This window comes from Crocuta crocuta, unplaced genomic scaffold, assembly GCF_008692635.1.
Source record: "Crocuta crocuta isolate KB4526 unplaced genomic scaffold, BGI_CrCroc_1.0 scaffold16, whole genome shotgun sequence".
In the NCBI taxonomy this organism is placed as follows: Eukaryota; Metazoa; Chordata; class Mammalia; order Carnivora; family Hyaenidae; genus Crocuta; species Crocuta crocuta.
In genome coordinates, this window is record NW_027531893.1 from 12,313,806 (window position 1) to 12,337,156 (window position 23,351).

General features: G+C 53.2%; 1 protein-coding gene across 1 annotated transcript in view; it reads left to right on the forward strand.

Annotated features, from left to right (window-relative positions):
* The first annotated feature begins 623 nt into the window (after positions 1-623).
* The window catches only part of ABCC1 (ATP binding cassette subfamily C member 1 (ABCC1 blood group)), a 98,376-nt gene continuing 75,648 nt past the window's right edge, over positions 624-23,351 (forward strand). The window contains exons 1-6 of the mRNA XM_077773194.1: positions 624-704; positions 1,313-1,489; positions 3,601-3,726; positions 7,705-7,842; positions 9,023-9,148; positions 21,660-21,721. Coding sequence (XP_077629320.1) covers positions 624-704; positions 1,313-1,489; positions 3,601-3,726; positions 7,705-7,842; positions 9,023-9,148; positions 21,660-21,721 — 710 coding nt within the window. The remainder of the gene's footprint in view (positions 705-1,312; positions 1,490-3,600; positions 3,727-7,704; positions 7,843-9,022; positions 9,149-21,659; positions 21,722-23,351) is intronic.

The following is a 23,351-nucleotide window of genomic DNA, read 5'->3' on the forward strand; positions in this document are numbered from 1 at the left end:
TAGCTCTCCCTTGTGAAAAAGGACTGATAAAGTGCTCACAGAAGGAAGGGAGGGAATTCATATAAAGAATAGGGCCTGCCGAGTACAGAGGACTGTGATTTGGGGTTATCCTTGATGCTGATACTGATGGTGCTAATGGTGGTGATGGCGGTGATGATGGTGGCGGTGATGATGGCAGTGATGGCAGTGATGGTGATGATGTGGTGGTGGTGGTAGAGATGGTGGGGGTTGTGGTGGTGGTGATGATGGTGATGGTGATGATGGTGGTCGTGATGGCAGTGATGGTGGTGGTGGTGGTGGTGTTGGCGGTGATGATGGTGATGGTGATGATGGTGGTGGTGGTGATGATGGCAGTGATGGCAGTGATGGTGATGGTGGTGGTGGTGGTAGAGATGGTGGTGGTGGTGGTGGTGGCGGTGGTGATGATGGTGATGGTGATGATGGTGGTGTTGGTGGTGTTGGTGGTGGTGTTGGCGGTGATAATGGTGATGGTGATGATGGTGGTGGTGGTGGTGGTGATGGTGGTGGTGGTGATGATGGTGATGGTGATGATGGTGGTGTTGGTGGTGTTGGTGGTGGTGTTGGCGGTGATAATGGTGATGGTGATGATGGTGGTGGTGGTGATGGTGGTGATGGTGGTGATGGTGGTCGTGATGGCACTGATGGTGGTGGTGGTGATGGCTCCCATGGTGATGTTGGTGGTGGTGATGGGGATGAAGAAGACCACTTTCTGAAGTCCTCGGCTGACAAGAGTGTAAAGTAGAGTGATTCATAGTGAAAAGAGGATGTAGTTGGGAGGAGAATACCCTTCCGGGTTCCTTCATGTGGATGGCAGTCCCCACCTGTTGTACGATGGTGGAACTTGTGACAGATCCTAGGACTTCAGTTATGAGAGACAAGACCTACCTTGATTTCTTCTTTTTTTATTTTTTAAGTTTATTTATTTATTTTGAGGGCAGGGAGGGGCCAAGAGAGAGAAGGAAACAGAATCCCAAGCAGGTTCCGTGCTGTCCACGCAGAGCCCGACGTGGGGCTCAAACCCATGAACCGGGAGATCATGACCTGAGCCGAAGTCAAGGATCTGGGGCTCAGCTGACAGCCATCCAGGCCCCTCTGATCCTTACCTTTTGTTTCATGGTGTTTCGGGCTCCGGGTGTTTCCATTTTGCGCGTTCTGCCCCAGAGGACCTTGGGTGGACCAGGGCTCTGGTCTGTTTTCTTAAGCCCCGTCGTGTCTGGTTTCAAACTCCATGCAGATGTGTGCGCCTCTTCGGTGCGGCCTGTTGACCGTGACCCTGTGTCTTTGTCCACAGGAGTGGAGCGTCACGTGGAACACCAGCAACCCCGACTTCACCAAGTGCTTTCAGAACACCGTCCTCGCATGGGTGCCTTGTGCTTACCTCTGGATCTGCTTCCCCTTCTACTTCCTCTATCTCTCCCACCATGACCGGGGCTACATTCAGATGACACATCTCAACAAAACCAAAACTGTAAGTCACTTGGGATTTCCTCATGGTGGGGGAGGCAGGGCGTGCTTGGGTGGGGTGGTGGTTGGTGAAGACGGACATGTTTCTTCTACGTCATGGGCCCTGAGTTCCTATTTCTAGAAGGCAGACGAGTGATGTGGTAGATAAAGGCCGAGGCTCTGGGTTCAGATGTGGATGCAGATACGGGCTCTTCGGCTCACGAGTGAAATGATCTTGGACAAATGTTTTGACCTCCCTGGGCCTCCGTTTCCCCATTATTACCTTGAACAGGATAGGATCCGTGGCAAGAGATGATCAGGAGGTAATTAGGAGGCCTTCCCACGGGACCTGAGACTATCATTTTTATTCCCCCAAAAATGTTTTCACCTTGACGTAAATTCCACCTGCAGAAGACTGGCAAGAGGGAGCCCAGGAGCTGCCGCCAGCCCCCGACACCGGCTCACGGTCCCCAGTGTCTCCCACTTTCCCATGTCTGTTTCACACTTGGCCCTTGCTCTCTCCCTGGAGAGATCTAGTTGAGGACACCTTTCTGAAGCACCTGAGACTCGGTCGCATCTCTGCTACGTCCACCCCTTGATTCTTCAGTGTGTCTCTTCTCAGAGCAGGGACATTCCCGTGGGTAAGGGCAGTACAGTTACTGGAGGCTACTTGACACGGACACAGCACTTTGAAAAAGAATCCAGTTTTGTCACTGACCCCAATAGTGTCCTTCCCGGTACCCTCAGCCCCCTGCAACCCCCGCTGAGATCCAGTCCAGATCCTGTCCTGCTCCTAGTCACGGGTTTCTTTTGGCTTTCATATTTCCCAAGATTGATTTCCATAAAAACAGGAAGACTTGAGTTATCTTCCTGAAGCTCTCCCTTTGCCCACAGTCCCCGCTTCTAAACCCGTCTTGTTCATCCCGCACAAACGCTATGGATTTCCATGTCCTCAACTAGATCTAGTGTCTTCCTCTTAAGGAGCAATTTGTATTTTGGGGAGGGAGCAACACCTCCCTCTAAAATGTAAAACAGAGGGTCACATGGGTGGCTCGGTCGGTTAATCGTCTGACTCTTGGTTTCGGCTCAGGTCATCATCTCACGGTTTGTGAGTTAGAACCCCACGTGGGGCTCTGCGCTGATGGAGCAGAGCCTGCTTGGGATTCTCCCTCTCTCTCTGCCCCTCCCCTGATTCTGCTCTCTCTCTCAAAATAAATCAATAAACTTAAAAAAAAAAAAAGAACTGGAAAACAGTCTTTAAAAATAAGATAAAAAAAAAACGTAAAACAGATTTTACCAAAAAACAAAAAAAGCCTTGCCTGAAAGCCCTCTAGTAGCTTCTTGCCCACAGAGGCCCAGCTTGATCTGGCCCCAGGCTCCTCTTCAGCCATCTACCCCACTCATTGCTCATTCTGTAGCAACCACAAGCCTATCACGTGTTCTTACCCCAGGGCCTTTGCACTTGCTGTTCCCTCTGCCTGAATTGTTCTTTCCTTCAAATATCCACATTTGGCTCATTTCCTGTATGTCACCTGATTGAAAGGCCTTCCCTGACCATTTGTTACCTCTTCATGTCAGTTACTACTCTCTGGTATTAGGTATTTTCCCAGTTTGTTTCTTGCCCGTTTCTTCCCACGAGAGTCTCAGCTCCACGAAGGCATGGACTTTTGTGTGTTCTGTTCACCGTTATATCCTTGGCACTTTGAAAAGTGTGTGGCCCGTAGTAGCCCCCAGTGAACTTGGGTTGGATGAATGCTGTTTAACGAACGCTTATTGTAGGAGGCGCCTTACGCAAGCATCCAGGGTGGCCGATGGAGGTCAGCTGCAGACTGAGAGCTTGAGTTGTCGGGGGATGGGAAAGCTGGACCAGACGGGGAGAGTCTGGCCCTGGCCGTGAGGGGACATCGTGCACTGGTTACACGCTGGTGTGTGATGCCCCAGAGGGCAGCTCGCCCACCCTACCTGGGACTTGTCCGTGTTCCAGAGGGTGTGAGTCTAAGGACCACAGCTGGTGGGTGAGGGCTCGGCTGGTCCCTCCAAGGCCGAGCATTTGGCCGGGGTGGGGCCAGGGGGGAGGGGTGCTGGGGAAAGTTCCAGGGCCGTCCCTTGTAAGACCTGTGTGTACTTCTCTTCCAGGCCTTGGGGTTTTTGCTGTGGATCGTCTGCTGGGCAGACCTTTTCTACTCTTTCTGGGAAAGAAATTGGGGCAAATTCGTGGCCCCGGTGTTTCTGGTCAGCCCAACCCTCTTGGGCATCACTATGGTAAGTAGAAGCCAGCTGTCCGCCAGGCCCCAGGGACACCAGACTAGTGGCCAGCGTTTAGAAATTCGGGGCGCCTGGGTGGGCCGGTCGGTTAGGCGTCCGGCTCGGGTTGTGATCTCATGGGTTCGAGTTCAAGCCCCGCATCAGGCTCCCCACCGACCGTGCAGAGCCTGCTTGGGACTGGGCCTCTCCCTCTGTCTCTCTCCCTCCTCTGCTCATCGTCTCTCTGTCTCTTCCTCAAAATGAATGAATAAACTTAAAAAGGAAATGAGAAGATCTCACATCTCCCAATGAAAACCCAGACATCTGGCTTCTCTTGAAGAAGTCAGAGGCGGCACCACCAGCCTCCCGGCCGCGCGCCGGAGCCGAGAAATGACTGCAGCCTCTGAAGAGGCGCGTGCTGTGTGCAGCTGGCCACAGTCCTCTCCCTGCTCTGTCGCCCTTCCCGGCCCTGCGGCTGGACAGCAGGTGCCCGCTTTGCCCTGCCTGCCGGGGTCTGTCCTTGGGCTGGTTTGTGTTCATTGCCCGGGACCTAATGGTCTCTTGAATCTGTAGCTTCTGAAGCTCCAGGAGTGGGATGCCGGGCTGGATGGGAAACTACCCTGCCCCGCGCAAGCCCGCCGTCCCGTGGGAAGCAGACGGGGCAGCCCCTTCGCTACAGCCGCTGCGCTCGAAGCTCCGAATGTGTGCCTGGCACTGTTCCTGGCGGCTTGCCTGTCTTGAAATTAGAAATTAGAATTCATCTGTTTCCAGAGCAACCTTGTGACAGGGTCCCGCCTTGTCCCCGTTCGGCAGGGGAGGGGACAGAGGCGCAGAGATGCCCAGCGTCCTCAAGAGTGCACAGTTAAGGCGTCGCCAGGTGGAGGCGGTCGCTGCGGAGATGCGCTCTGAGTCCAGTGCCGTTCCTGCACATGCACCACGTACCCGGCCCCTCTGAGAAGCCTGGAAGGTTCTCAGCAAGCCCTGGCGTGCTTGAGGAGGAGGAGGGAGGCAGGTTCGAGGCAGGAGGTTTTGAGCCAGGAGAGCCGTGTGTCCAAGCAAGGGTTGGAGGTGGACAGGGGTACCTGGGGAAGGGCCCGCCCTCTGTGAGCAGGAATGTGGCCGTGGCTTCGGGGGGTAGACAGCACAGGGCGAGGCGGAGCCACGTTGCGGAGGGCCGTGGACTCTTACTGCCCTGGTCACCAGTCCTGACCCCTTTTACATATTAACTCATTTAAGGGTGTTTGCTCATTATTCCCATTTTCAGAGGTGAACAGGATGAGGCACAGAGAAGTAAAGGAACTGGCCCAAGGCCACACAGCCAGTAAGCAGCAAAAGTGGCCTCACACCCATGCCGTCTGGCTCCGATGCCTCCCCCACATTTGTGGGGTTCTCCGCCAGTCCTTGGCTCTCCCGCTGGGTGGCTCGCCTCCGTGGCCCCCAGCCTGGCGCCACGCCAGGCATGCGGAAAGCTCTCCTAAGTGAGTGGGTAAATGGCCTGTACGCTGGGGCAGTGAGGTGTCGAGGCAGGACTGGTTTTGGCCGCAGCGGCTCCTGTGCCCTTGTCTTTCCCTGTTCCCGGTCTTGTGATTCTTCCTTCACAGTTAGGTCTGTGGTGACGGGGACCCAGCTGTGACGGGCCGAGGGTCACCGGCTCTGTGCCTTTTGAGGCTCTAAGTTGGCCAGGAGGTGAACTGGCCTGTGAGAGCCTCAGTTTCTTTCTTCTCCTGTGGGCTCCGCGACAGAATAAGAGGACCGGCCCTGCTGCTGGTGCGCCGGTGACGTCCTCTCCACACCGCTGGGGACGGGCACACGCAGGCCCCAGGAGTACGCGCTGAGAGCAGGCGGCACGCATTTCTCCGTCCTTGCTGTGTGCCAGGAGTTAGAGACGGGACCGACATGGTTCCTGTCCTCACGGAGTCTTTGTCTAGTTGTGCAAACAGACTCTCAGTGGATGAGTCCCCAGAAAGGCACAAAATGTTTGCTCTTGTGCGAAGTACTGTAAGGGCGAGGTTTGGTATTTGGTCTGGGGACTTGACAGGAAGGGGTGATGGAGCTGAAGTTGGAGGATGAGCAGGATCTTAAAAAGCTGAAGAGGCTGCGGGCAGAGGACTGTCTAGTTGGGGAGAACAGCACATGCAAACGTCCTGGGGTCACAGGGAGAAATGGAGAGTTGGGCGGTGTGGCTGAGGGAGAGGGAGTGAGGAGGGGAGGGCAGCTGGGACGGCAGGAAGGCAGGGGCTGACCTCATATGACCTTGAGCTTCAGGGTAAGTGGGTTTTGTTTTGTTTTACATCAAACACGGGTCCTAAAACTTCTTTGTGCCGTAGCCTCTCTTCTCTGCCAGTCACGTGTCAGGATAACGTCCTTAATAAATGCATAGGGTCACAGGGAAGCCAGTCCCGCACGCACACGGGTATATGTGAACGTTCTGTGATTACATTTAGTTTCCGCCCGAATTTTAATTTCCGTACAGTGGGACTCACTTTTTTTCTTAAATGAGTTCATCGGTTTTTTTTCTTTTAATATTTTATTTATTTCTAGGAGAGAGAGAGAGACAGCGTGAGCAGGGGAGGGTCAGAGAGAGAGGGAGATACAGAATCTGAAGCAGGCTCCAGACTCTGAGCTGTCAGCACAGAGCCCGACGCGGGGCTCGAACCCACGAACTGTGAGATCATGACCTGAGCGAAAGTCGGACGCTTAACCGACTAGGCCACCCAGGCGCCCCGATTTCCTCAGTTTTGATGAACCCACAGTCACGTACCCACCAGCCCCACCATCGAGATCGACAACAGCCCATTCTCCCGGAAGCTCCGTCCTGCTGCCCGCCGCTGTGGTCGGCCCCTCCCCCACACCCCGTCCCCTGGCCACCGCTGGTGTGTGCTCTGTCCCTGTCACTTTGCCTTTCCCAAAGCACTCTGCTGGTTGGGGCCGTTTGAGGCTGACTTCTCCCACCTGTCGTGTGAATCCAGGGAGTTTTTTTTTAAGTTGCTCAGTGTCTTTGACGGAATGGTTTCACAGCACGGTAATCGTCTGTCATTCAGGAAAAACAGTTAGCAAAAGGCGTGTGCGGTGGCTCAGTCCATTAAGCATCCGAGTCTTGATTTCATGGTCATGAGATCGAGACCCAAGATGGGCTCTGCGCTGAGTGTGGATGGAGCCTGCTTAAGAGTCTCTCTCTCCCTCCACCCCTCCCCTGTGCATGTTCTCTCTCTCTCAAAAATAAAAATAAAAAGAGTTAGCAAAAGATTAAAAAGCAAAGTAAAAATATATATGCATTTCAAATCAATATCAATAAGCGGGTAGGATGCCTCTTTAATTTCTGAGTACTGATGACTGTGTGACAGTTGGACACATTTTCAGCTGTGTATTTTTAGATAGGATTTCTTTTCTTTTTTCTTTTCTTTTCTTTTCTTTTCTTTTCCTTTCCTTTCTTTTTTTAATGTTTTATTTATTTTTGAGAGAGAGAGAGAGAGAGACAGAGAGAGAGACAGCATGAGCAGGGGAGGGGCAGAGAGAGAGGAGATACAGAATCCAAAGACAGGCTCCAGGCTCTGAGCTGTCAGCACAGAGCCCACTGCAGGGTTCGAACCCATGAGCTGTGAGATCATGACCTGAGCCGAAGTCGTACACTTAACTGACTGAGCCACCCCAGCACCCTGCCTGTGTCTATTCTAAACTGAGCTTCTCCCCAACTTTTCCGTCCTGTCCCAGTTCTAGTCATGGTCTTCTTAAATTCCCACAACCTTCAGATTAGATGCTGTTAGCATCTCCATTTTGTGGACGAGGCAGCAGAAGCTCAGAGGAGTTCAGTGACTTGCTCACGGTCACGCAGCAAGCTGAGAGCGGGGCTGGTGCTGGGGCCAGGTCCTCCCCAGGCTGCCTTTTGCACCACTGAGCTGAGGACAGCCCTGCTCCAGGCCTGACATCTGCTAGGACTGTGGGGGGCCGAGGGGCCTGGTCTTCTGACAGCTCCTGTTGTATGCTCCTCTCTTCCAGCTGCTCGCTACCTTTTTAATTCAGCTCGAGAGAAGGAAGGGCGTCCAGTCCTCGGGGATCATGCTCACTTTCTGGCTTGTAGCCCTACTGTGCGCCCTTGCCATCTTGAGATCCAAAATCATGACTGCCTTAAAAGAGGTAAGTGGTGGCCTGGAGTGGCCCTTGGGAAAGCTGCTTATTCCTTCCAGCCTTACGTGGAGTTGTGCATTGCTGTGAGAACCAGATATTGAGTAGTCTACGGGTCTAGTTTCTTCCCCCAGGGATTTCCTTAGCTCATCCAGCTTTTCTTCTAGAACCTTCTTTCTTCAGGGCACCACTTACTTGTGTAGCTTCAGGGGCCCATGTGAGTTCTCTAGGAGTGGGAACCACAGAGAAGTGCACAGCACCCTCTGAGCCTCAGTCAGCAGGAAATGGTGAGGCAAGTCGACTCTAGATATGTTTAGTCTGGAGCAGAGCTCAGGGGGGAGTGGTGTTCACCGAGCGGCCACTCCCCTAGGAGGCCCGCTCCGTGTTCCCACGTTCCCTGGGTGCCATCGGCTGCCACCCTGCTAAGAAGTAGCTCATGTCGGCTGCCATAGGCCGCTCCTAGGAGTAGAGAACAGCCTTTTCAGATGCTGTTCTGCTCTACAGGCTAAGCAGTAACTGAATGTTTATTGAGCACCTGCAGTGTTTGGCAGAGATGGTCCTTAGTGATGGCTGCTGACATTGATTGAGTTTGTGTCCAAGGTGCCAACCAGGGACTCAGCTTTTTTTTCCATGAAGAATCTCGCTTGCTCACAATTACTCGGTCAGGATTTCTGAGTCTCCGCACTGACATTTTGGATCGGAGATGTCTTTGTTGTAAGGGACTGTCCTGAACTTACAGGACCTTACAAGGTGTTTGGGGGGGCATCCCTGGCCTGCACCCACGGATTCCTGTAGCCGCCCCCCAAGTTACAGTGAACGGAAATGCCTCTAGATGCAACTAGATGTTCCCTGGGGGGCAGAGTCCTCTGTGATTGAGAACCACTTGTCTGTTAATAGGTGGAGGAACTCAAGTGCACAGGGGCCGAGGGAGGACAAAATCCCGTGGCCAGTACGAGCAGAGCGGGCCGTGAACGTGGGCCTGTTTCACTTTCAAGCCTGAGCCCCCTTTCGCCACGTTGGAGGCCCCCACCAGGCCTCTAGGGGCACGCCGTGACGGGACTGTCTCTCTCGTGTTAGGAGAGGTGGCTCAGGCCAGGAAAGCTTAGTGCTCGGTCTGCGCCTGCCCCCCTGGCCTCTGCAGGCTGCTTCCAGAAAGTGACCTTCTCTTCCTCCTCCCTTGCCACACGTCTAGGATGCTGAGATCGACATGTTTCGTGATGTCACTTTCTACATTTACTTTTCCCTCGTGCTGATTCAGCTCGTGTTGTCCTGCTTCTCAGACCGGTCGCCCCTGTTCTCTGAAACCATCCACGACCCCGTAAGTGTGAGGAGAGGCGCACACGTTTGTGTGTGTGTGTGTGTGTGTGTGTGTGAGAGAGAGAGAGAGAGAGAGAGAGAAGCATTATACAGTGCCAGGTAACATCGATTAGACACTTGTTCTGTGACAATATCGTCCACGTGGGATCTCATTCCTTCTTCCTCCCAAAGCCCAGAGAGAGGTGATATCCACCTTCCCACTCTACAGATGGAAAAACTGAGGCCTCCGTGTGGCTAGGGGGGCTTAAGGAATCTGATTCATGATTGTAAACTGCCGTGTCTTATAGGCCTGCAGGTTTGATCATTTGGTTGCCATCGTGACATTAGACATTGTGAGGAAAACATTTAAAAATGAAGACATTTCCCACACGTTCTAACTATGCAGGTTTTCTAGGAAAACGCGGAGTTCTGTTGGTGTCCGGGCCACTGCCCCACACGGCAGCACTCGAGCTCAGTGGAGGAGTGTGGCCCTGCTTGACACAGAGCCCAGCACCCCCTCTTGCATGAGGCAGGCTGCTTCCTTCCTTCACGGTGTGTCCCCGGCCCTTGAGGGATTTGAGTTTGAGACCCGTGGTCTGTTCTGCTCTTGTGCGGGAAGTGGGGCTCTTCTCTGGACCAGTGGGTGTGCGGGGGTGCAGTGGTGGGGGCCAGTCTTCCTGTGGCAGAATAAGAGGGAACACAGTCATTGACCGCTGTTGTCTCTGTTCTTCCTCCCTGTGTCCCTCTCTTCTTTCTCTCTCCCCCTCTCCCTCCTCCTGCTTCCTCCCTCCCTCGCTCTGCACAGTGCCAAGCGCCAGGCTCCAGTCCACAGGGCTGTGGCAGTGCAGGACACAGGGGTCTTGCCCCCTCAGGCGTCTCTTGTCATGGGGGTTGGGGGAATAGTCCATAACCCCAGACTCAAGTATATAGCAGTGAGGTGGCAGTAAATCTTGAGGAGGAGAGGAAATGGACATGATGTTGGAGGGTCGTGTGCAGTTTTGACTTGATAGGAGCCATCAGAGAAGGTGTCCCTCATTAAACCTCACTGGGGGGAGGGAGTGAGCTGAGCAAATACCCAGGGGAAGAGTGGTCCAGGCAGGGTTGGCAAGTGCAAAGGCCCAGGGGCAGGAGCTGCCATGGGCTGTCAGGGTAGCAGCAGGAAAGGCAAGTGTGCCTGGAGCAGCGAGAGGCCAGAGAGGGCTAAGACATGGCATCTCAGGGGTGGGGACAGTTGCCCGCGGTGGTGTGAGCCGTTGGACTTCATTCTCAGTGGGAAGGGACCCTTTGGAGCATTTATTTGACGCTTTGTTAGTGGCTAGTCGGCTGCTAACTGGCGAAATGGCGGCAAGGGCAGTTTTTAACCACTGCGGTGTTACTGGGTTTGGCCTGCGCCTCGGCAGAAGGCAGAGGCTGCCTTCGTGGGCAGTGAAGGCACTGTGGGGAATCGGCTCTGTGGCCGATGTTTTCACGTCTAAAAAACATAGGTGTGCGTGTTTGTGTATGTGCATGTTTTTGTACATGTGTGTGCGTGTGCACGTATTTATGTTCGCATGTTTGCACATGGAGGTGTCCGTGTGTGCAGATGTGCGTTAGTGTGTTCCTGAGCATGTGTGTGCACGCGCGTGTGAAGTTCACAGGGCAGCGCCGCCGCCTGGGGTGCCCCCTGGGCCCCTGCTCGTGCCCAGCACAGAGGAGGGGCTCGCGTGTCTGTGTCTCCCGCTCGGCAGGGCCCGTGCGCATGGGGAGTGTTGGCAGTGGTGTGTCCCCGACAGGAAACACGTGTTCAGTGTCCTCTGTGCTGGGGAGCTGGGCTGCTGAGGGTAAACCGAGGCCCTGGAGAAGCCTGCAGGCCGACCCGGAGCTCACCTGGTGCTTTGGGCTCCCCGGAGGACCCGAAGGGCAGCGTCAGACGCTGTGGGGGAGGGAATTCCTTTTATTTATTTATTTTTTAATGTTTCTAATGCTTATTTATTTTTGAGAGGGAGAGAGAGTGTGAGCAGGAGAGGGTCAGAGAGAGAGGGAGACACAGAATCTGAAGCAGGCTCCAGGCTCTGAGCTGTCAGCACAGAGCCCGACGCGGGGCTCGAACCCACAAACCATGAGATCACGACCTGAGCCAAAGTCAGACACTCAACCGACTGAGCCCCCGGGCGCCTCGGGGGAGGCCTGGCTCCCTCTGGGGACCTGGATGAGATTCCTTTCTCTTCTTTCCTGGGTGCCTGTACCTTGGGGCGGCTCATACAGCTGGCTCCTTCCCCGCCCCGTGCGTTCCCAGCAGCCTGGAGCTGGGGCCTGCGCTCCCACCCTGAGGCAGCTGGAGGTGGGCTGCCGGGGGCTGGGACACCCTCTGTCTTGTCCCCAGACATTCCGTTTTAGGAATCTAAGCTTACAGAGATGGTTGGACCCTTAGACCCTAACTCACACCCGGAATCTGATGGCGGAAGCAACATGGTGTCATGGAAGTGGAGCCTCACGCTGGAGTTGGGTAGACTGTGGGCGCCCTTTATCACGTCACCAGACACTTATTAAGCATTTGTTGTACCCTGTGCTTGGCTCTGGGGACACAACAGTGTGTGAAGTTGTTGCGGTCTGTGCCTTGCTGCTATTACTGATTTCTCCAGAACGAACCACCCTGACTTTAGCTGCATAAAAGAAGAGTAGTTTAGGGGTGCCCGGGTGGCTCAGTTGGTTAAGCGTCCGACTCTGGTTTTTAGCTCAGGTCATGATCTCACAGGTTGTGAGATTGAGCCCCACATCGGGCTCTGTGCTGACAGTGTGGAGCCTGCTTGGGATTCCATCTCACTCTCTCTTTCTGCACACCCCCATTCTCAAAGTAAAAAAAAAAAAAAAATAGTAGTTTATTGTTAGCTTTCAGTGTCCAGGGTGTTGCCTGGGCTCGGCCGGGGCTTTCCCTTGGGGCCTCCCTGACGGTAGCCGTGCAATGGCGGTGTCCTCACTCGCTGGCAGGTGGTTAGCTTCGACCCCTGGCTCCAGCTTCAGATAGGCTCGACAGGCCATGTCAGGGTGGCCTGGGCGACCTCCCCACGTGGCGGCTCAAGTCTGAGGATGCGTGTTCCTAGGCAAAGAGCCAGGCGGAAGTGGTGTCACCTCTTATGACTCGGTCCCAGACATCACACAGTGTCACTCCTGCCAGCCTGTTGATGGAGGCATTCACAGAAGTCAGCCTGGGTTCGAGGGCTGGGGACACAGACCCCACCTCTAGACGGGGGATCGGTCAGGTCTCATTCTAAGAAGAGCTTGTGAGATGGCAGATAATGTCTGACCCTCTCTGGACAGTGCAGTCTGCTGTGTACCCTCAGGAAGCTTGTGGCCTCGCAGGGGACAGCCACTGGGTGGGTGAGCAAACAGCCCTGTAACCACAGTTGAGATGAAGGCTGGGAATCAGGTTATGGGACTTAGATTTGTGACCCCAGGCAAGTCCCTCCTCCTTTCAGCACCTCAGTGTCCCCTTCTGGAAAATGGGTTGAGGCTCCTTTTGGTGCTGGGATCTGATGCGGTGATCCGGGCGGAGGGACACTGTTAGGTGCTTTCTCTGCCTGTGTCCGTGTCATCCTCAGGGCTCGCATCGCAGCGGAGCCGAGGAGATGGGGAGAGCACGGCCCAGCTGCCCTCCCGACTTCAGAGCTGCAGCCGCACGTTGCCCGTCCACAGAGGGGGCGGTCAGCCACGCCTTGGGGCGGCCGGGGTGGGAGTGCGCCGCGCTGGGCTTCTCCAGGCTTGCTCCTGCGCAGTCACCAAAGTCGTTCTCCGCAGCTGGCCCTGTGCCCTTTGTGTGACTCAGACTGCCGTCTGGCCCTGGCGTTCTGGTGGGGCTGCTCCCCGCTGTCCCTCCGGGCGCTGGGCTGCCTGGAATCTGGGAGCGGCCCACCAAGCCTTCTGGGCTCTCCCGGGCTCCCGTCTGGCCCTGCCTGTGATCCTTGCCGGCCCCGAGGCTGCTGCTGAGAATGGGGCTGGCGGGAGGAGGAGGGGGTTTCCCTTGGCCCTTGGAGGCATCGCGGCAAATGTGGCCATGTGGTAGACCCCCCGCTCCTCGAGGTGGGGTCTCTGGACCGACGGCATTGACACTCCCCAGGTGCCTTTAGAAATCCCGAGTCGTGGGCCTGCCGAGCCCTGCTGGGTCATAGCCTCATTTTAGCAGGATCCATGGGTGGCACGCGGTTGAAAAGCGTTGGTTTGGCACGTGTAAAACACATATGAAACTACTCAGCTCATCAAGAGGGACTTGTAGCCCTGTGTGTAACTACGGGATACATTCCCTCCAGCACTTCACTGTGAAGCAGAGGGTGTCCCCATCCACTCCCCAGTTCCGTTCTACAGTTAACACTGTCTCAACTTGCTTTGTCACGTATCTGGCCAACCAGTCCGCCAGCGCCAACCAGTCTGCCAGCGGCCTCATTGTTTTGGTATCTGAAACTTATTATTATTTTTTTAAAATGTTTTATTTATTTCTAGGAGAGAGAGAGAGAGAGACAGTGTGAGCAGGGGAGGGTCAGAGAGAGAGGGGGTCACAGACTGAAACAGGCTCCAGGCTCTGAGCTGGCAGTCAGCACAGAGCCCGACGTGGGGCTCGAACCCACAAACCGCGAGATCATGACCTAAGCGAAAGTCAGCCGCTTAACCGACTAAGCCACCCAGGCGCCCCTGAAACTTATTTTGAAATGCCTCATATGCTTCACCCAGATGCTTGCACCATGCAAAGCACTAGCTGGAGTGTGGTATCTATATACACTTCCATTTTATGTTTCTCTGAAAGCAGAATTTGCATCGTGGAATTCCTGAATGTTAAAGTTACCCGGTGAGGAGTTCCGACAAATGAATAACAGCCCGAGCCCCTGTCAAGATACAGAACATTACCAGGACCCCAGGAAGTCCCCTCCTGCCCTTCACGGTCAGCCTCGACCCCTCACACCCCAGAGGCAGCCGCTGAACTTGGGCTGTTTTATGAAAGCATCATAAGGTCTATTTAAAAAAAATTTTTTTTAATGTTTATTTTTGAGAGAGAGAGAGAGAGACAGAGCATGAGCAGGGAAGGGGCAGAGAGAGAGGGAGATACAGAATCTGAAGCAGATTCCAGGCTCTGAGCTGTCAGCACAGAGCCCGACGCAGGGCTGGAACTCAAGAAGCGTGAGATCATGACCTAAGCTGCAGCTGGAGGCTTAACCCACTGAGCCACCCAGCTGTCCTTTGAGTTCTTATTTTTAAGTAATCTTTCCACTCAAAGTGGGGCTCAAACTCATAACCCCAAGATTAAGAGTCGTGTGCTGACTCAGCCATAAAGTCTGTTTTTAAGGCTTTTCTCCTTTATGCTGTTGGTCAGTAGTGATCTGCTGTTGTGCGGGGGGCGGGTGGAGGGTGGTGCTCAGCGGGGCTCTGAGTACTGAAATGGACAAACTTGACCGTCAAGGAGGGGGCAGTGGGCAAATAAACCAAGAGCTGTAGACAGTGGGGCTCTGCAGCGGGAAAGTGCTGGGGGCCGAGGGGCCCGAGGAGGGAGGGGTTCCTAACTCAGCCTGAGGCTCCAGGGCCAGCATCCAGGGGAGGCGAGGCCCGAGTCTGAGAAACAAGAGGCAGTGGCCAGGCTAGTAAGGCTGGATAGGAAGGTGCTCCCGGTCCGGGAACCAGCACATACAGAGGTCCCGCTTGTAGGTGTTAGGGGAGCTGCATGGTTCTGCTTGGTTGGTTAGGAGGGGCCAGGGAGCTGAGCTTGCAAAATCAAGGGTGCAATTGTGTGTCGCCACGAAGACTTGGGATTTGGATGTGATGGAAGATTCTTAGCGTGGGGAGTGACATACTCAGGATGCACATGTTTTGGGGGATCCCTCTGGCTGAAAGTAGGTGGGTGCCTGGGACACGGAGGGGCTGGTGGCACTTACACAGCCACTGCAGCAGCTCAGGGGAGTCAGGAGGAGGGCGGAGCCAGACGGTGACCCTGTGTGTTGTCTTTTTTTAAGTTACTTAGTCCTCGAAGCATCCAGATGAGGCAGGACTGTGAGTCTCCTCTCATTTTACAGATGAAGATACTGAGGGCCAGAGTGGTGAGGTGTCTTGCCTAAGTTCTCCAGGCTGGATCAGAAGCCCTACCTCTGGGCTGGCACACCTGACCATACCTTGCTTGGGAGGCCTGGGAGAACCCACAGAGTTTGAGTCAGTAGCTCTTGGTGGGACCCACGCCTTTGCAATTCTAACAACTTCCCAGGCTCCGTGGATGCTGGTGATGAGGGTCACGTTTGAGAGCCCCTGCTGCAAGCCAGACGGCTGCGTCACCCTCGCCTTACTGCTGGGCATCTGGGCAGTGCAGGGTGGGAGTCACAGGCAGGAGACTGAAAGAATTAAAACCAGAAAAGATGAGTGGGGATGCCGAGAATTTCTGACAAAAAGGCCAGAGTGCTGAAAGACCCAGACAGCGTTTCCCAAACCGCCCTGCGTGAGGCCATGAACGACCAGTTCTCAAAGAATCCGTGCTTGGGGCTGTTGGACCAAACTGCTTTAAGCCACATGGTTTTTGGCCACATCGCCGGGTGCCAGATAACAGATGCCAAAGAATGTGGCTTTCTCTGTACACTGCATGAATCAGACTCTCTCTCCCTCTGCCTTCATCGAGTGCTTGTCTGCATTAATCTCCTTTCTAGGAGAATGGGGGACCAGTGCATAAGCCTCCTCCATTCTGAGACAGGAGTTACTTACTCTGCTCATTGAGCCTCTGAGGCTGGGAAACCCCCCGCTGGCAGCCCTGCCATTCATGAATTACGTCAGCATGTTCTGCTTGGTTTCCGTGGAGTTGAATGGAATGCTGTCTGGGTTCTCATCCAGCACTCACCCCCTTTGTTTTTCTTTTTCTTTTTCTTAAATTATTGGTTCTTGGGGCGCCTGGGTGGCTCCATTGGTGAAGCGTCTGACTCTGGGTTTTGGCTCAGGTCATGATTTCATGGTTTTGAGAGTTCGAGCCCCACGTCCAGTGGAGGCTGCTTGGGATTCTCTCTCTCCTCCCCTCCTTCTCTCCCCTGCTCATGCTGTCTCTTTCTCTTTCAGATGTTAAATAAATAAACTTAAAAAATTATCATTTCTTGACTACTTCAGAGCTCAAGTTGTCCTTTATCAAATAAAGCCTTCTATGTCAGATAGTGACTTCCAGAAACCAGCTCCCAACTGACCTGTTTCCTTCTATGCACTGGCAATGGGGACTTTCTCTCAGCCGGACGTGACTTCTAATAATCTGAAAATCCCGGGGCATCTGGGTGGCTTAGTCGGTTGAGCATCCAACTTCGGCTGAGGTTGTGATCTCACAGTTTGTGGGTTTGAGCCCCGCGTCGGGCTCTGTGCTGACAGCTCAGAGCCTGGAGCCTGCTTCGAATTCTTTGTCTACCTCCCTCTGCCGGTCCCCCACTCATGCTTTGTCTGTCTGTCTTTCTCTCAAAAATAAACAAACAAAAAGATCGGAAAATCCCTGTTTGGATCCAAAGGATGGAGGAAGTGAATTGGACAAAGCAAATTGGAGCCTGCAAATTAGAAACCGTGAAATGTTCTTGTAAATAATCTGATCTCACTGCATGGGCAGGGTGCATTTTCTTGCAGCAGCTGGGATTTTCACTAGCCAGGGTGAAGAGCCTCTTTTCTGTCTGGGACATCATTTCTTACAGTCTCAGGGGTGCGACTCCCATTTGTATATAGTAGGGTGGAACGGGAGTGAATGTGCCTTTGTTTATACACTTGCAGCATTGCTTCATTTTTGTGCCGCAGCTGGAGTTGCCTGATTGTGAGAGAGTACCCGGATTGGTGAGCCCCCTGGTGCACAGGGGCCGAAGGCCCCGCTGTTTGCGCTGTGTCTGTGCAAATGCGAAAAAGACATTGCACATACCCCCGCCGCCCCGGGTGGATGAGTTTGGGAACGGCCCTGCCTCCTTCAGGCTGATGCAGCCCCTTGGAGACACAGGACTTGGGGGGTCTTGTAGAGCTGTGTCTCAGCCCCCTCCCCCCCCTCAGCTGGGCACCGCTATGCCCCTTGTCCCATGGCAAGACTCAAGGAAGACTGGGTTTGGAGGCTCTGGTTTTACACCATAGTAACCACTGTCTCAGGGGCTTGTGAGCTCTGATGTAGGCAGGGCTTAGCCAGCTTATTCTGTAAAAAGCCAGATAGTAAATATTTAGGCTGTGTAGACCACCAAGTAGGCACCTACTCGGCAGTGGCCATTGTAGCTCAAAAGCAGAAGTAGACACTATGTAAATGAGTGGGCATCACCATGTACCAATCAGATTTGACTTTACCAGCAGCCAGCCCTGTGGGCCTTTCTTTGCCAACCCTTATGTGAAACGTCTGGTACAGTGCTTGGTGCGTATTGGGCTACAAGAAATAGGAGACGTTACTATTGTTTCTACTGTTAATATTAATAGTATGAATTCCGTTTCTCCCGCTTTCACTCTGTGCCAGTCCTATTCTAAGGACTTAACAAGCTTTGACTCATTTAATCGCATCACCGGGTCCCTTGGCCAAGGTCCTCATAGCTAGTAGGTGGCAGGGCTGGGATTCAGAGGCTCCTCTCACGTCCCTGCTGTTTGCTGCCTCACACGTAAGCAACACCCCCGGCCCCTTCTGTCTCTGCCACCTTCATTTTTTCCCTCAGGGGCGGCTTCCTCCATTTATACTTCTTTTTCTTTTTTTAAATGTTTATTTATTTTTGAGAACAAGATACAGACAGAGACTCAACACAAGCAGGGAAGGAGCAGAGAGAGAGGGAGGCACAGAATCCGAAGCAGGCTCCAGGCTCCAAGCTGTCAGCACAGAGCCTGACATGGGGCTCGAACTCATGAACCGTGAGGTCATAACCTCAGCCCAAGTCGACGCTCAACCTACTGAGCCACCCAGGCGCCCCTCTCTGTTTATACTTCTGTATTTATTTGCATCTTGGTTTGCTTGCTGTCCATCTTTCCCTCCTTCCCTCCCCCACCAAGCTGGGAAGTGATATCGGGCGGGGACTTCACTGTGTTGTGCATAGCTCTGTCCCCAGCCCTTAGCCACCTCCTGGCATATAAGCAGTCCCTCCCTAAACATTTGCTCAAGAAATTAGTCACTGCCAGCTGTGCCCCCATCCCCCTCCCTGCCGGAACCCCAGCTTTTCCTGATGCGTCAGAATTGGGCTACAGTTGAAGTTCACATGAGATTCCCTGATAACTCGCCCACCACCAGCCCACAGAGCAAATACCACCACCTCTTCTCTGAATAATGCTGCTGCCCAGGTTGGAAAAGTTCCAGCTTACAACACTATCCCACGGACACTTTGTACTTACCCCTCCTTACAGTCCTGTGAGGTAGGCTGAGCAGCCAGAAGAACTGTTCCCATGTCTCAGAATCGAAAACCAAGACTTTTGGGCCAAGGGGCTTGCCCCTGGTCCTTCAGCTACAAAATGGCAGGCCTGGGATTTGAACCCTGGCTCCAAAGTCGTAATCCATTCTGTGTTAGGTTGGTCTGGAGTGTAGGTCTGTGAGGCAGCAGTGTCTGATTTCCTTATTAATGATTTTGTGAAGGGGCGCCTGGGTGGCTCCGTCGGTTGAGCATTCGGCCCAGCTCAGGTCATGATCTCACAGTTTGTGGGTTTGAGCCCCTGCATCGGGCTCTGTGCTGACAGCTCAGAGCCTAAAGCCTGCTTCCGATTCTGTGTCTCCCTCTCTCTCTGCCCCTCCCCTGCTCGTGCTCTGTCTCTTTCTCTCTCAAAAAATAAAATTTACATTAAAAACAAAATCTCTTGAGGCCAGGGCCCCAGCCCAGGGGTCTAAGGTGGTCTGGGGTGGGACCCTGGCCCGCCACGTTCAGTGAGTTCCCCAGGTGGGGCAGGCGGGGCTGGGAACCTCCTGACCCCGCAGGGCTGCAGAGTAGAGCCCAGGAGTCACTGGGGAAGCTTTTCATTTAGCTTTTCACGATGGACACTTCCACACACGTACATGAGTAGACCGTAGCGTGTAGCCAGCTGCCCCAGGTTCTTTCTTCACCCTGCCCCGCCTTGTAGGTAAATGTTTCGGTGTGAATCTCTGGAAGACAAGGCTTTAAACATACTCAGTAAGTTGCTATTTTGAAATAACTTGACTGACAGAAGGTTGCAGAAATGGTAGAATTGGGGTCTGCCCCTCTGCCCAGTGAGAGTAGCTGAAATTGAAGGATTTCATTTCATTTTATCAACAAAACCACATTTTTTAACGTTTACTTTTGAGAGAGAGAGAGACACCCACACACACAGCACAAGCAGGGGAGGGACAGAGAGAGGGGGAGACAGAATCGGAAGCAGGCTCCAGGCTCCTAGCCGTCAGCACAGAGCCCGACGCGGGGCTCAAACCCACAAACCGCGAGATCCTGACCTGAGCTGAAGTTGGGATGCTTCACTGACAGAGCCCCCCAGGCGCCCCTGAAAGAGAAGAATTTTCAACAATACAATAGTGATACTGCGATCTGCCCTCAAAATATTAATAATAATTGTGTGATTCTGTCAGGTTTCCCAGTGATCCCTTGTGGTTGCGACCTGGCACATTTTCTTAACCTTCTGCTGTTCCTTCCTTGTGTGTTAACTGGACCCTTTCTATGCAGACCCTTCCCCTGTGGGGAAGGTCATTTAGAAAAGGTGGGGAAATGCTTGTCATCTGCCCTTTTTCTATTCTGCCAGGGGGACTGCTCTTTTTTACTCGACGTCAGTGTGAGAGTGTGTATTTAAACATAGGTAATGTTTAAATGGATGTAAAACGGATGTCGCAGTCCATTCTACTTACGATCCTGATTGAGGCTCACACTGTCCCTTTTTGAGATAGTGGCAGTCACTTCTGGTTGCTAATCAGGTCTTGGGTGCCTGGGTGGCTCAATCGGTTAAGCATCCTACTTCAGCTCAGGTCGTGATCTCACCGTTTGTGATTCAAGCCCCACGTGGGGTTCTGTGCTGACAGCTCAGAGCCTGCAGCCCGTTTCAGATTCTGTGTCTTCCTCTCTCTCTGACCCTCCCCCGGTTATGCTCTCTCTCCCTCTCTCCCTCTCTGTCTCTGTCAAATATAAATGAAACATTTTTAAAAAATTGTTTTAAATTTAAAATTTAAACTCCACACGCATTTAGCTTCCTTGGTATCAAGTGCGACAAGACATTCTGGGCTTATCTGGTACATTTCCTGCCAAACCGCTTTGCCAAGGAGACTCTGGGAGTCAAAAACACAAACAAAAACTTGATGCTGTGGTCCCACCCTAAACCAGCTTAATCAGAATCTCTGGGAGGTGGGGACCAGGTAGGGTTTGTTTGTTTTTTTAAAGTGCTCGCAGCTTGGATGGAAAACCACCGAGGTACAACATGTGTTCTCTCTCCCGTGCTGTGTCTCTGAAAAATTCTGGAGACCTCATCCCTGCATGGTGAGCCCCATTCACCAATGCATGTATTTCAAAATGTAGACCTCAGTGTATCCACACGGAAAGCCGGCCCATGAGGGTGGTCCCAGAGGCTCCCTGCTGATGTCCCTTTCCTGGGGTGTATATTGTTGGAGCTCATCTTTGCGTCGATGACTTCCCATTGCTCTTGGGATGAAGACCAAAATCCCTTACGTGGCCTCCAGTGTAGACTGGTCAGCCCACTCTTAGTTCCTGGAATGGGGTTATGCTCCCTTCTGCCACAGGGCCTTTACACACACACTGTTTTGCTGCCAAGACTGCCCTACTTCTCCCCTTGTTATCCTCTACTCTTCATTTCCCAGCTCACAGATGCCGTCTCTGACCTTCATTAGCTAGAGCAGCCCCCGTCTACTTATCAGCTCTCTTGCTGTGAACACGCTAAGACACCAGGATCCCACGGGTAATACCGACCTGCCTTCAGGGGACAGAAGCATTTGACTAATGGCTCTTTCTGGACCCTGTTAGGGGCTCACCGTCTGTCTCTACCAGTTGCCTGGCAAGGTCACTCCATCTCTCTGTTCTTTGGTTTCTTCATCTCCAAAGCAAAGACGATGCTTTTACCTCCTAGGTAGGGTGGTTATAAAGATTAGGTGAGCTCTTTTGCATAAAGCACTTGAACCACAGCTCGCTAGCAGAGAAGTTAGCAGGTGTCATGGCCGCCGCGTGCACGGAGGGCTTCCCGAAGGCCAGGGCTGTGTCTGCTCAGATCTGTGTGCGTGGTGCCAGGCATAGAGCAGCTGCTCAGAAAATACTTGTCACACGAATGAGTGAACGGATGAATGGGGGAACGTCAGGGGACGTCGGCGGCACCACCACCGGGCTGCGGTGGGTGGGGGTTAAAGATGGGGGGGTATGTGGCGCACTAAACCGCCATTGCACACAGCAGTCATTCAGGAACTGTTTCCTGGGGGAGGCTGGGGAGCTGCCGTGTGTTTCTCTGAAGGCCGCCAGGGCTGAGGAGAGGGACCTTTCGGGGTGCCAGTCCTGGGTGTGAGAGGGGCTGCCGGTCCTCGGAGAGGAAGACTGGTCAAGAGCGCCGGCCTCGATGAGAAGATGAATGGGTCATTTCCCTTCTTCTCCCTCCCTGTGTTTTCTCTCCACTAGAACCCCTGCCCGGAATCCAGTGCCTCCTTCCTTTCGAGAGTCACCTTCTGGTGGATCACAGGGTAAGGCCAGTGCGGTGCCGCGGGCTTGCTCTCCCTCCCTTCCCCTTCCCCCCAGTGCAGAGCGTGCCTGCCCTGGGCCCGGGTCTCAGATGCCGACCCCCCGCCCACATGCACTGACTCGACTCGTGTGAGCCACTGACGGCTTGCACCTCTACGCACGGCTTCACCGGGGCCCTTAGCAGCCTTGTGCTCTGAGCTTTCGGACTGGGGTTGTTTTTGTTTTTAACATCAGGTATAATTACCATGGTTGGCATTGTGTCAGGCCCCTTGCTAGCAGAAAAATAGTTGCCTTGCTCTGTAGGAAATGTAAGAACACGCATGGATCCACAACCAGAAAACACCCAAGGCGACCACCAACAGCAGCGGGGTGGGCTCCCTTCTTGTCCTTTTTGGGGCACATTTTTTCCCTGCACGTCATCAGCATCTTACCCGGGGTTCTTCACATCCTCCCCCCGCTGATAAGCACGTTCCTCATAGTTCCTTGTCTTTATAAACTTTCACAAATATCTTTTTTTAATTATTTTTCAAATTACTGCAGAGAAATATCTTTTAAAAAATTTTTAATGTTTTATTTATTTACTTACTTTTAAGTTTGCTTATTTAGAGAGAGACAGAGTGAGCAAGCAGGGGAGGTGCTCAGAGAGGGAGAGAGGGAGAGAATCCTAAGCAGGCTTCGCGCTGCGAGCGCAGAGCCCAGCACAGGGCTCTGTCTCACAAACTACGAGATCACGACCTGAGCCAAAACCAAGAGTCAGACGCTTAACAGACTGAGCCCCCCGGGCGCCCCAAGAAACATCTCTTAATTTGAATGTGGGCTGCCGGCTGTGCCGTCCCTGCTCAGGTTTCTGATTTTGGTGACTGTGCTCTGGCTTCTGTGGCAGCATGTTCTTTTCCCTACGGGGATGCACACTGGTATCTCTGGGTAGAGGTGTGTCGTCTGCCACCTCCTCTAAAGTGGCTCAGGAAGAAAGTGTATTTGAGGACGAGTGTGCTGACAGCTGGAGACCCAGAACAGAACAGCAGATGTGGCAAGATGTGAGCAGTGGCGAGGCAGGGGAAGGGCGGGCCGGAATTCTTTGTGCAATTCATGTGATTCCTCTGTAACTTTGGTATTACTTCAAACTAACAAGCTAAAGTGATAGGTTGACTTTTTACTATGAAAGTGTTCAAACACATAAGAAAGATGAATCTAATCAGTCTCAAGAAACTCATCACCCAGATTTGACCATTATTAATGCTTTGCCACTTGGCCTTAAAAAAATATTTTTTGGGGGACGCCTGGGTGGCTCAGTTGGTTAAGTGTCCAACTTCGGCTCAAGTCCGATCTTGCAGTTCGTGGGTTCGAGCCCCGCGTTGGGCTCTGTGCTGACAGCTCAGAGCCTGGAACCTGCTTCAGATTCTGCATCCTGCTCTGTCTCTGCCCCTCCCCTGCTCATGCTCTGTCTCTCTCTTTCAAAAATAAATAGATATTAACAAAAAGTTTAAAAAATAACATTTTTAAAGATTTTTTAAAAGCTTATTTTATTTTGAGAGAGAGAGAGCTGGGGAGAGGCAGAGAGAGGGAGAGAGAATCCCAAGCAGGATCCCTGCTGACAGTACAGAGCCCGACATGGGGCTTGATCTCACAAAC